Source organism: Miscanthus floridulus, chromosome 11 (genome assembly GCF_019320115.1).
Source record: "Miscanthus floridulus cultivar M001 chromosome 11, ASM1932011v1, whole genome shotgun sequence".
Taxonomy (NCBI): Eukaryota; Viridiplantae; Streptophyta; class Magnoliopsida; order Poales; family Poaceae; genus Miscanthus; species Miscanthus floridulus.
In genome coordinates, this window is record NC_089590.1 from 91,859,689 (window position 1) to 91,873,055 (window position 13,367).

General features: G+C 41.9%; 1 protein-coding gene and 2 long non-coding RNA genes across 3 annotated transcripts; all 3 read left to right on the forward strand.

Annotated features, from left to right (window-relative positions):
* Nucleotides 1-52: 52 nt before the first annotated feature.
* Nucleotides 53-10,512, forward strand: LOC136492448 (putative wall-associated receptor kinase-like 16). Its single transcript, XM_066488459.1, has 5 exons — nucleotides 53-82; nucleotides 194-325; nucleotides 7,967-8,453; nucleotides 8,636-8,743; nucleotides 9,151-10,512. Exons 1-5 carry the CDS (start codon nucleotides 53-55, stop codon nucleotides 10,350-10,352), a joined length of 1,959 nt encoding a protein of 652 aa, XP_066344556.1. The 3' UTR covers nucleotides 10,353-10,512.
* Nucleotides 5,272-6,134, forward strand: LOC136492608 (uncharacterized). The gene is made up of 5 exons (XR_010768137.1): nucleotides 5,272-5,335; nucleotides 5,461-5,547; nucleotides 5,637-5,720; nucleotides 5,819-5,898; nucleotides 6,032-6,134. It is a non-coding gene; the product is annotated as an uncharacterized lncRNA (long non-coding RNA).
* Nucleotides 6,210-6,532, forward strand: LOC136492609 (uncharacterized). Its single transcript, XR_010768138.1, has 3 exons — nucleotides 6,210-6,231; nucleotides 6,323-6,388; nucleotides 6,469-6,532. It is a non-coding gene; the product is annotated as an uncharacterized lncRNA (long non-coding RNA).
* Nucleotides 10,513-13,367: the final 2,855 nt, after the last annotated feature.

The window sequence follows — 13,367 nt, forward strand, 5'->3', positions numbered from 1 at the left end:
CATGTGCCTAATCTGGTGGACAATTATAAGCATGTTCGGCAAGCAGTAAACGATGGTGGATTATTTACTGCTGGCTAGTTTGGTGTGAGAGAAAAATACTATCCCAACTTATAATCCACGATCATATACGAGCAAACGAACATTGGCCGATCGCATTCGACCAATAAATACCCTACCCTACCAACCATTTCAGTCCATTCGAGACACTGCATCATGGTCCGTTCCGGCGCCGGACGGGCCCTTGATGGCGTCGAGCGCGCGCAACTCCTTCGTGGCCTTCGGGTGCAACGTGCTGGCGAGGCTCATTAACCCAAACAAGCCGGAGGTGACTCCAAGAAGGAGACGCCGTCCACGTCGCCCGATTTTTTTTGGCCATCCGATCCGCGATCGTGTGGCTCAGATCTCTTGAAGCTGATTCTCGTCCGGAGCAGCTTCCCGTCGTCCTCTCCACCTTATTCGAATTCTTCGCGCTCTTATTTACCTTATACGGCTTCTTCTCAGAATCCAGCGAAACGAATATAATACCCAGCTTCGGATTTCCCTTCCCCAAACTTCTGCTTCGTCTTCCCCTTCCTCGCTCTCTCTCGTCCGCTCCCTCCCTCTCCCGATCCCCCTTCCTCGCTCTCTCTCGTCCGCTCCCTCCCTCTCCCGATCTCTCCCGACGCGCGGCCAGGGCGGCCACCGGCGTCTGCAGCGCGGCGAGGCTACGGTCGCCCTCGTCCTCCTCCTCCACCTCCCCACGACGTGCCGGCCGGGCAAGTGCCGCTGGCTCGCCGTGTTGCCAGGCCGCGCTGCCGCTCCCCGGCCTCTGCCGCGGCACCGCGCGTAGCCGGCGGCGGTGGCTGTCCCCGGCCACAGGGCAGCGTGACCGGGCCCTGCCGGTGGCTGCCCCCCGGCGCCGCATCCTCCTCTAGCCCGCGGCCGTTCGTGTGCTACAGGAAACCCTAGGTCGGGAGCTCCTAGCGCCGAACCCCGCGCCCGACTCCTCTCTCTCTCTCTCTCTCGCACGCCGAACCCGCCCCTGGCTCCTTTCTCTCCCTATGGCGTGTGCAGCTAGCTGAGGTCCTCATATGGCTATATTTCGAATTTATGCCTGTGTTTTTTTAAGATGTACCTCGATTTGTTTCTTGCAGGTTCTGCGCGGCCGACTGAGGCGGCGGTGGAGGCAGACCGGCCATGCCCCAGCGCGGCGCGCGGGCCCCGCCGCGATAGGATGGCCGCCGGCAAGCTCAAACCCTAGGTTCCCTCTCTTTAACTCTCCTCTTGCATGATTTTTCGCTGCATGTGACATTTGGAGCTGGGAATCTTGGTCAAAGGAGACAAATGAGCAAGGCAAGGTCATTTTCAGCCTAGATCTATTGTTGTCTCCTTGTCTTACCAAGCTGCATGCTGCTAACGATTGTTTTGCGTTCTGTAGGCTGTGGCCTGATCGGTTCTGTTGGATTTTGAGAGCGGGCAATTATTGTGCCATACATCTGAGCATGTGACCTTCTACCCTGTAGTCCTGGTGGTTTCTGGTTCAGTGTTTGCATTTTGGTCACCTTCAATGATGGATACACTTTTCTCTTCCTGCTACGTTTTACTTTGAGGGAATGGGGTACTGCAGTGATGATTATTGTAGTGTTTGATGCAATGATCATGGGCTATCTTTCCATAGTCTACATCTCCTCCTTTTTCATAACTAATAAGGCTATGCTCATGGGCTATGATGATTCTTCCTTCGTTTTACATCTCTCTGCTATGTCCATAACTCAGGCAATGATCATGGGCTGTAAAATTCTATTTTTTTGCCAGCTGTTCCGTGGTGATTAAAGCCACGGTGGTTGTTCCTGTTTTTTATGCATCTCTTCCTACCTGTTCGAATTTGTGTTGTTTGGAGACACCAGTGAGGGGTAATTTTTATTGGCTATCGAGTCACATACTATTCTGTGGTAATTGAGGCGATGGTGGTTGTTCCTGTTTTTTTATGCATCTCTTCCTACCTGTTCAAATTTGTGTTGTTTGAAGACACCAGTGAGGGGTAATTTTTAGTGCCTATCCAGTATCTCTTAGTTATGAAATCGCAGCTTCTGATAACGCTGCCTGCTCATGATTGCCTTTCGTTTTCCGCTCATGCTTGCTTATGATCATTGTCTGTCATGTCGATACACACATTTGTGCAATCTGAGCTTCTGTTATTTACTGCCTGTGAACTGATACATATATTCTTGGTCTTTCTAGCCTTATGATCCTTGCTTGTGATCGTCGCTTTCTGACGTCAAGTTATATGTTGTTGGCTCTGAGCACATGCCCTATTCCCAATGATTACATCGTCAAGATTTTGGTTCTCCTGTTCCTTCGAATTTTCGATACATCTTAGTTATTGCACTGGTGTTATGTGAACTCAAGTGGGGTGCATGCGTGCCTGAAGAAGAAGCACAGCAAAGGTCATTGTTTTCTTGCTTTGGAAGTTCATCTAATCTTAAGTTTATTTCCAATCTGGTCTAATTTATTTATTCCTGTAAACCGCGTCAGCTTCTAGGGTAGAAGCACCATCCACGTCGCCCTAAATTGTCCCAGCCGTCCAATCTCCTCCACCGATGGCTCAGCTTGTCCCCGCCAGATTTTTTTGAAGCGGCTTCTGACCGGATTCTCTTCGAAGCGGCTGGCTTCTCCTCTGCTCTGTCTCGCTTCTCCGGCTGCCAAAAGGTGATAACACTCTGTTTAGTTCTGTTACTGCTCCTATATGCACCGATATGGCATTCTCTGTTTATATGTGCCCATGGTTCGGTGTATGTGTTAAATTTATAGACGATACAAAGATATATTGTGACGAGGGCTTCATAGTACAGTGTGCATGCTACTAAAAAAACTCTCATTCTAGATGACAAAACAAGTACTTCATATCCTTGAAAGATTATTCTATGACTACCTTTAGTGCCTTGCGGCTAAACCAAAATCAGGTTCCAGCTTTTTGAAAACAAGGTGGTGGTGGAGGTTTTCCCAGTAGCAAAGTGAAAATCCTTAAATGAAACGTGTATGACCTGGAATGTGACAGACCTAAATAATTTTTCGCATTTTATAGTTTGTACTAATACTGATTTCATATGATATGTGGTTTGATGTATGCCTTCCATCAGCTTTGTATATTAGTTAGCTGGTATACTTACTACTGCATTCTTCAAATTAAATGTAAGCTGCGTACTATTACACAAGGTTCGATCTGTTCCTGGATTTCAATTTTATAGCATAGAAAAGCTATGAGTTCCGAACGAACTAGGCCTGAATATTTTTCTCGTGTTTTGTGGGTGGCTGAGGGGTTTAGGCAGCAAAGAAGGAACTTCCATACATTGGTAACATCTACCTGATAATGTTTGTTCCTTTCTTGAGAAGATTCTAGGTTTTCTCTACTTATTAGTTTTTACCTTCTTAAGTCACACAGCTTGTCCCTTTGCAAATTATTATGGAGTTGGGTCACTTGCGGAACTGTCATATCTAGATCATAATATAATTTTCCTCCTGCTACTATATTCCCTGTGGATGTGACCTGTACATGATCTATATCTGCAGAGTATCTCATTTATCGGCTTTGTGGACATTGATTCTATTTTTTTGGGGGGGTTCTTATTGTAGTGGTGGCTTTTTTTACAAAAAAAAAACTCAGCATACCGGTTTAGGGTTGAGCACTATTGCCTTTCAAACCTTACGGATTACATTTGTTACGTAACTAATAGGCCGTTGCCTAATTCAAAATTTTGTTGTACAGCCTGTAGCATGATTTCTTTTATTAGTCTAAACTTCACTCATGAAAGGCAACATTCAGGTGCTTTGTATTTCCTACTGTTTTTGTAGCCTGCTAATGACCACTTTGGTTGTTAACCATCCTTCAATCTAGCCACCATCACCATTCCTTCCTGCTGATCCATTTGTTCTCATGCCTATGATCAGATTCTTCGTACCCATGCTGATCTGCACTACCCAGCTATGATCAAGGTCTTGTGAGAGGCTCGACATTTTCCATCTGTTCTGATTCTGATGTCTTGATACTCCAAGACCTTGAACAAATGATGATTCATGCGTTTTTTAGGCCTCTAAAATTTTTAGAGCTTCCCTTTGCAATCTTCTTAGTCTATGATCTGGCCCTTTGTATTGATTTTACTTTGATTTTCGTAATTTTGTTTAAGAGAAATCGATAACTGGTTTCGATCTAGGCGCCATTATCATTCCTTCCTACTGATCCATTTGTTGTTATGCCTATGATGTAATCGTTCGTACCCATTTATGATCTACAATATAAGACAATGATCAAGATCTTGTGAGAGACTCGACATTTTTCATCTATTCTAATGTCTAGATACTCCAAGATCTTCATCACGCGATGATTGATATATTTCTGAGGCCTCTAAATTTTTTAAAGGTTTCCTTTGCGATCTTCTTTGCCTATGATCTCGGGCCTTTGCCTTGCAGTCTTCTGTGTTTGGTATACAATAGATCATGCTCTTTCTACGTTCTGCCGAGGTTTTAAGATATATTGCCATTCCTGTTGTCAAGTCTGGGAAACAAAACTCACCTATGTGGTTAGTAGTAGAATGTCTGCAAACCTTCTACCGCAATTGTTAGGTTGTTCCTTCTTTCTATCTTTGTTTTAATAATTTTCCCTTTGTTCCCAGTTTTTCGCATTGGTGTTTGATATAGCACATATGACAAAGCTTCGGACTCTGATGCCTCCTATTTGTTTACTATGCTACAACTACAGCCAAAATCATGAATTGGCTGCTTCTAGCCTTTCACTGTATGCTGTGGACACGTCTATCTTTCGGAGGTTGATTTAGGTTTTGACTGTACTACAAAAATAGTCAGTGACCCAAATAATGATCTTATTCAACTAACTTTAGTTTATTTGTGGTCTTATGCTTCTTTCAACTGACATATATCATACATCATCTATGTGAATTCTATAAAATTATAGTATAACATGGGTTAATTTTTTTAATCTTAGCACCTGCAATGAACTATGGGTTTATGCAAGTTGACAACTTAATATCGACTAGGCTTCTCCAACTGTGTTTTGATCCACGAAAAAAAAGCGAAACCTATTGCCATGTGGTGGAGTTTAGGATGGCTGTCATGCCAACCTGATGCCGCTTGCTGCTTCCTGTTGATCTGGATCATTCAAACCCAGCTACATCGCCTTTTAATTAAGATTTGCAGACTTTGAAACATGTTCTGAAGTTTTTTTTTTCCTAAACAGACTCGGCCAGCGCCTGTGTATTTTTATTTCCCAACTAATAATGCTATTTCTCCTTCAATCTGATTCTGCACATCATTAGCTGGTTACAGAGACTGTTTCCCTCAGGTAAAATTTGTCATGTTTGTAATTGGTAGTTAGCACAGGCCTTGGTTCTTCTTATGTTGCTAATTTACTCTTGTTTCTCTCTCTCTTTGCTGATTACCTGGCTATGGGGTGCTTCTGATGCTTAGATCGTCTATGCATTGTGATGGTCTGTAAAGACTCAGGCATACAATCCTATGGGATATAATCTATGAAGGCTTAAACATGGTTGCCCTGTCAGACTGCCATCTGCCTCTTCCTTTTGCTTAGAAATTATTAATACATTTATGACTGATGCGATATTCCTTTGCTTCAAGTTCTGTAGGCTGCCGGTAGATATGTAGTTGCTGGACCACCTGCCAGAAAAGAAGAGATCAGCATGTGTGCTGCCATTTCACCGATTGCTGCTGTAGCAACATCTCGATATTCTAACTTTCCTTTCTTACTTTGGTCCGTTTGCTTGATTCCCATTACCTGTCCACATCTCCTTTTTATTTGTTTTGCAAGGATGTACTGGTCCAGGTCCATGTTTGGGGTCTTGCTTATACTATACCACACCATGTAGCTGTGATATTGCCTAGGCAAAGGTTAGACACCTCCCTATCCACTTTGCCATCTCATCCTCTTTGTTTGACCCCTTTAGTATTATATTATGGTTTGCTCGATTATAGCTGTGTTTGCTTTGTATTGCACTAAACCTCTTGTTGGGTTTACTTTCAGCCTGCACATGTACAACGTGAACGCCAATGCAGCCGGCTAACTTGGTAAGCTCTCCTGTTCCTTTTGTTTAGTCCGATGTCCAAATTATGCATGTCCAGTTAGTAGATACTATTTTATTTGGCCTTGCCATGTAGCGATGAAGTAGTAATTTCCTACCGATTCAGTCATCACCTATGATTCCGAAACGATCTGTTGTTTTGGTGAGTCTTTTTTTTACATTTTATTTTACATTTCGATTCATGCATCTGTGACATTTATTTATGCTCGAGTTAACCTCTTCAGCCATGTCAGGTTACTGCCTGTTTTTAGACTGCTTTTACTTGCCTTCTCAATGCACACATATGCCTCCAGGACCTGGTAAATTTCTGAAGTGTCAAACTGAATCTCCTTATGCCTCACAAACCACAGAGAGCTAACAAAACCAAATCTGCATACAGATTCATCCACCTAGGAAGCTTTTGTCTCCACAGATAGTGACCTCTGAGACCGAGAAGCGAGATGCTAGCAAGGTCATCACCGAGTGCTTGACCTACAATGTTTAATTACCTGAAATTGTCACCGTGTCTATAAAATATGTGTCATGAACCCTAATGTATAAAGCTTGCAAGTGTCGTCAACTGTTATGTTAGCTCTACAGACCGGACCTGTGCATCTAAGGTGGACCATTACCGCGCTTAGCACATCTATGTAAAATATATGTACATACCATCCTCATGCTACGACCATGAGTAATTGTCGTGTCGGTTACTAAAAATTAGATGATTGTTTAATCCTGCGCTGCATCTTTGGTTGGATAACCGACGCGCACAATGGCGCGCGCAATATACTAGTATCAAACAAGCTCCAAAGTGTAGCTCCGTGGCTGCCATTCGCCCATCCTACGGTGGGGTCCGCCGGCAGAAGTGCTTTTCAATCCAAATCAGGCCCTTCCGGCCTTCCCACATGAAATGAAGTTCGACATGGGCTGGGTTGGGCTGAGGCAGGTAGGGCTCTAGCGCTAATGAAACTGTTTAATTAATCAATCAAATACCTATACCCTACGTGCTACTCTTTGAAAAGGTTTTACTTTTCCTGAATTATATCTAAGACGTTTTGATTTTTATAGATATATTGTTTTTACTATATATTTAAACATAGTGTATATTTAATAAGTGTATAGAAAAACTATGTATAATTAAAATATCTTATAATTTGAAATGGATGTGGTACTAAATACTCCCTCCGTTCCTTAATATAAGCCATATAGTTTTTAGCACCAATATTAACGCACGGCTTGGGGAAGGATGTGAGACCAAGGAAAAAAAGGAAAATCAGGCCATCTTATCTCTCCCAATCAGATTGCTTCCTAAATCTAAAGGATTGGTTGTGGCATGTACTATATACGGTGGGAAGGTTTCCAAACTAATCGGTGTGGGAGTTGATACGTACCTATATTTTGGAAAAAAATTTAGAAATCTATATGGCTTATATTAAGGAACGGAGGGAGTAGTTTTTTTTTTTTCTGTGGTCGGCAAAGTCGAAACCAGTGATAAGGATGCTCCAACTTCCAAGGCTCGTCGTTTCTGTGTTCCAAGGCTTTTCCCAGCCCTACTTTGTGTAAGACGTTGTCAGAAAGCTCACAGCCCATCTCACATTCCCTCGCCTAATTCGGCCCATACCACTCAATAAACTTATCAACGGCGCTTGAATTTTACAGCTGACCCCAGTAATTAATGCGGCAAATGATTTGGGGTTAGGCCATGTTCACGTCTCACTAACCTACAAGTGGAATTGCACCTAATATTTCCTCGATTCTTTTTATCGGTACATATTTCTCCAGAAATGGGCAAAGGAAAAAAAAAAAGGAAGAAGCCCGCAATCGATCGCGCTTTCTCACTCTTCACAATCAAAGACACACCTTTTCTACTTCCAATCGATGTATATCTTCATCAAAAGCTAATACTAGTTACCTACACCAGCGTCTGCGCTGCCGTGTGTGCGGACATGCTCAGTGGCTCCTCGTCATGCTCCGGTGTTGGCTGCTGCCGCACGTCCATCGCATCGTTCGGCGCTGACCTCCCTTCGTACGGTATCCAGCTTAAATATCTAGAAGAGCAGACCGGCGGTAACGCCGGGTATGGAGCAGCTTTCGTAGTTGATCAGGACTGGTTCAGCAGAGTCGAGGCCGAAATGGCGAGCAACTTCAGCAAGATGGAGATGGGAGACGGTAGTGTTCCGGTTCCAGCGGTGCTGGAGTGGTCGTTGGATCTAATACGTGATGCAGGCTTGTTTGTGTTGTCCCCTATAGCTCCCCGATCTTCTGACTTCAGATGCCTAAGCTCAAACAGTTTTTCCTATACTATCGGTGGAAATTACGACCGAAGACGGTGCAATTGTTCTCACGGATACGAGGGCAATCCCTATATTGGTGATGGATGCCAAGGTACCACTTCTGTCTTATATACTACTACTACTACTAGTAGTCATCAGTCTCTTTCTTTCATCCTTTGCAAGTCTAAGTTATACGAATGACTGAGCTGCTTATCTACCTTTTCAAGAAGCAAAATTCATATGATGTGCTTCATCTTTATGTTCCTTTTCTCTCTTTTTTTTTCCCTTCTTCAGATATTGACGAGTGCCAGCTGCCAGATATTTACCCATGTCATGGAACCTGCATCAATGTGCCTGGGACATACCGATGCTCATCAAAGAAAAGCATCAGGAGCCATCCTGGTACATAATACAATTCGCTTGAAAATTGAAATAAAGGTTCTCCTTCAATTTTTTGATAATAACCTGTCATGTACGTCATTCCACATGACATGGGTAGTTCATCTCTAAATACCACTACTATATTTTTCACATTCCAAATTAGTTTTCTCTGATGTTATTGTGAAGTTTAAACATGTGATACAACCCAAGTTAAGTGCAAAAAGAGAAGCATACATTTTTTTACAAGAATGTAATATGCTTTAGAAGTAAATCATGTGACCACGAACAAATATAAATCTAAGATGACAGCTCTAAGAAACATTTTTTTCTACACATTTAAGTGACTTGAAAATTTTGAAATGGACATCACATACTGCATCTAGCTTAGTGTAATCCTTGACTCCTTGAGTTTATTTAATTTTCCGCAGGCTTAATTGCTATAATAGCAACAAGTGCTGGTTTTGGCCTACTATTTTCAGTTCTGGGTGTTGCAAACGTCATCAATAAACTCAAGCAAAGAAGGGCAAAACTTCTAAGGCAGAAGTTTTTCAAGAGAAACCAAGGATTGCTTCTACAGCAGTTAATCTCCTCAAATAAAGACATAGCTGAAAGGATGAAGATTTTTAGCTTTGAAGAACTAGAGCAAGCAACCAACAAGTTTGACCAGAATCGCATCCTTGGTGGTGGAGGTCATGGCATAGTCTACAAAGGCATCTTATCTGATCAACGTGTCGTTGCCATCAAGAAGTCTAAAATTGTGGTTCAAAGGGAAATTGATCAGTTCATAAATGAGGTTGTTATACTTTCGCAGACTAACCATAGAAATGTGGTGAAGCTCTTTGGTTGCTGTCTTGAGACTGAAGTTCCTTTACTAGTTTATGAGTTCATATCAAATGGAACCCTATCGTACCATCTTCATGGACAATATGAAAACCCTCTAGCATGGAACGATAGACTAAGGATTGCATTGGAAACTGCAAGAGCAATTGCTTATCTACATTGTGCAGCTTCCATATCAGTGTTCCATAGAGATATCAAATCTGCAAACATACTGCTTACCGATACTTTAACAGCAAAAGTGTCAGATTTTGGAGCTTCAAGGTCAATTTCAATAGATGAAACAGGAATACAGACTGCCATCCAAGGAACTCATGGTTACCTGGATCCTGAATATTATTACACTAGTCGACTCACCGAGAAGAGTGATGTCTACAGCTTTGGTGTAATCTTAGCAGAGCTACTAACAAGGGTTAAACCGGTATTCTCTACACATTCATCACAAGGCAAAAGCCTAGCATCACACTTCGTGTCTATGATAAAAGACCGTTGCTTGCTAGATATTCTAGATCCACAAATTGTTGAAGAGGGAGGGTCCGAAGATGCTGAGGTTATTGCAAGGCTTGCAGAAACATGCTTAAGCTTAAAAGGTGAAGAAAGGCCTACAATGAGACAAGTGGAGATAATTCTCGAAAATATACTAGGATCAAAGGTCCACTCCAGTTCTCGAGTTTCGAGGACAATTCAAATTGTTCTTAAAGATCAGTCACGCAACCAAAGCAAAGGCAATCAAGGAACCAGACTATACAGCTTGGAGAAAGAGTTCATACAATCATCTGAAATTCCAAGATGATTTTCGCTTTTGTGGGTTCACATCTTATTGAGTACTTAAGTGCCATTTTGCATATTGGGTGTCAATTAGAATTTAGAGATGTAGCCTTGTGCACCTCCACAATATTATGGTAGATGTAGAACTAATAAGTTATACAAGTAAATAACTGAACTTGGTTATAGTCTGCTTAGCTGGTGTATGGTATTCATTTTGTTATGTATCCAATATCCTGTTTGTAGATGTGCAAGTGTTTGAGATCATGTGACGAAAAAATGGTTGATGTTAAATTTGCAATTGCAAAGTGACTAATATAATGACTTTTATAATGACATAATATAATTCGCTAATAAAATGTTTTTAGTTGAGCGTATGATTTCTTTCATAACAATGTAGTCATGGTACAATTTTATCCTTTTGTGAGTGGTGTGGTGTGGACTAATTTGAGTCAAGTCATGGACTTGTACTCGTATGCGGTTTAGTATTTCTTCATGTGCAGGTGTTGCTTTAGGAGGAACGTTGTCGGTGACGGACTGGAACTAGGTTCGGGTAGAACCGAGGTTTCAAGACTAAGTTCAGGGAGAAAATGAGGTCCTACGTAGGGGTGAAAGTGGTGTGGATAATTTTTCGATCCAATCCGATCCGAATCCGAATTTTGTAGATATGGAAAAGAACTTTTAATATCCATGCGAATACGGATAATCCGAATCCGATTTGTGCGGACGCTGGGTAGGATATGGAATAGGTAAACTCCGGCGGATATGGATTATCCACAATTTCTATGCGGATTATCCGATGTTTAAAATAGGATATCCGAAAGTTTCTCTCCCTAGTCTAAAGAATTTGGGATTCGAAAAACTTTGTTAGTTGAGAACTCTTATTTTGTGATGTGGTTATTTGATATTTTAAGGTTTGAATTAAGAATTTGCTAGGTATTATTATTTATTGGCTAATAACTTATCATTTTTAGTGAAAATATCATGTTAAGTGTAAACAATCATTGTGATAGCCGCTATATGGAATGCAATGCAAGCTTATTATCCATTGCTTGTTTTTGGTTCTTTACTAAATCAATTCTTGACAAGCTTATAATTCTCTATGTATGTACATATTACTCGACTATTTAAATCCGTCTCTGATCCGGTTCCGCTCCATATCCAGACCACTTCCGACTTCCGAAAAAATCTACATCCGCATCCACATCCGTGTATTATCCGCTCCGCACCGAATCCGACAAAGAAAAACAGATTAGGATATGAGAAAGGTATTATCCGCACCGATCCGATCCGTTTTCATCCCTAGTCCTACTGGTAAGGAATGTCACGCGGGACGTTCGAGGAATACTGCAACGAGACTTACCGATGTGTGAGTCTATTTGTCACTCGGTGTCGGTGGATATTGTTAGACTGACTACGACCGCCAGTAGTTAGATGAACAAGTGCTGCATGGATGAGGTGATTAGCATGGTGCCAATGCATGAATATGGAGAAAGGGGAGGAGCATCTTTGAAGTACGGTGCTTGCCATCCTTTTGTTTTTTTGCTAAGCACATGGCTTAGGCGGACAAGAGAACTGCTGCTGATATAAGGATAGCAGATAGATCAGGCGAGGTGTGTGACCAAGGTCTGAGACATGCATGAGTAGAAGCGAGATAGACAGTTCAGCAGAGATAGATAAATCAGAGAGGCGAGAGTAATATTCCGAGGACAAGTGTTCCTTCCGAGAATGAGAACTTGTAAGAGGAAATATATTTTACTTTGAGAAATCTCGGGAGAACTTTTATATTCTAGTATGAGACGTATGTTCAAGTAATAAAGATCAATGTTTGGAAACTGATCCGTTGTTATTAGGTTTGGTAGAATAACAGTTTGTCATTTTTGCCCTGGTTGAATATTTATAGCAATTATGTGTGCTGAGTAAAATTGATAGTCTGTGCGTTATATGTTTTAGAGCTCTTCTTTGCTTGTGCTATAAACACAAATCTGTTAAAAGTATAAGTTTCTGTTTTAGCACAGCAGCAGTTTTTCAGTTTGATTCTATCTCAATAAAGGAATATGAAGTGGCTTATAATTTCTGTTAATTAATTTTCGTCACTACCTGACACAGCGTTCTTGTTATTTTTATATCTCAAGCTCCAGACCTCTGTTTGACGTGATTCCAGTTGGGTTAGTTCATGAATTTCATCTAATTTAATCTGCAAAAAATTGAAGTCAATTAGAGCTATGAATTTTTGTCAAGATTATTTTAGTGGAAGCGTTGTGTTCTGTTCGGAACGATAAACAAGGTTTGAATAGACTTTGTTTATGGGTGGGTGGGGGGGGGGGGGGGGGGGTGGAGTGTTAAATTTTATTTTTTGGCTTCCACAATCATTCACCCCCCTCTGATTGCCTATTTTAGTGTGAATCGATCCTACAAAATGGCACAAGCAAACAAAGACAGAACGGCATAGTCATATTTTTTCATCTTTCTTTGCATTGTTATCTTACTTGAATGTGTTGAGTTCTTGAAACCTATAAATTGAGGCAGGGCTTACTGCTAATGCTTCGGAATTTTGTAAGCTGCACGCGTTTTAATTTGTTGGATAGGTAGTCATCACATCACCTTCTAATCTTCTCTGATAATTTCTCCAAAGAAAATCTTCTCCGATACGCGTCTGATAAGCGCCGAACTTTCAGCTTCCCCGTTTCATACGGCACGGGGTGTTTTCTGATCCAAGATATAGTCCTCTGCTCGTTGGACGGAAGCAAAAAAGATCGGCGCGCTAGCGTTCCACCTGTTCATCGCGGTAAGTGGCGGCAGCTCCAGTGGCGTTGCCCGGAAACCTGCAAAAAAGATCCGCGAGGGATTCAACCTCAGCCCTTGTTTAGTTGCACCTTAACTTTCAAAAAGTTGCTACAGTATCTGTCACATCGAATATTTGCGGCCCGTGCATAGAGCATTAAATATAGACGAAAAGAAAAACTAATTGCACAGTTTGGTGGGAAATTGCGAGACAAACGTTTTGAGCCTAATTAGTCCATGTTTGAACACTATTTACCAA

What these genes read in the sequence shown, in the direction of transcription:
- LOC136492448 (XM_066488459.1), top strand. Translation starts at nt 53, where the DNA reads ATGGTGGATTATTTACTGCTGGCTAGTTTG. An exon ending in ATTTACTGCTGGCTAGTTTG is followed by an intron (nt 83 to 193) that starts GTGTGAGAGAAA and finishes CAACCATTTCAG; the next exon opens with TCCATTCGAGACACTGCATC. An exon ending in TTAACCCAAACAAGCCGGAG is followed by an intron (nt 326 to 7,966) that starts GTGACTCCAAGA and finishes CTTCATCAAAAG; the next exon opens with CTAATACTAGTTACCTACAC.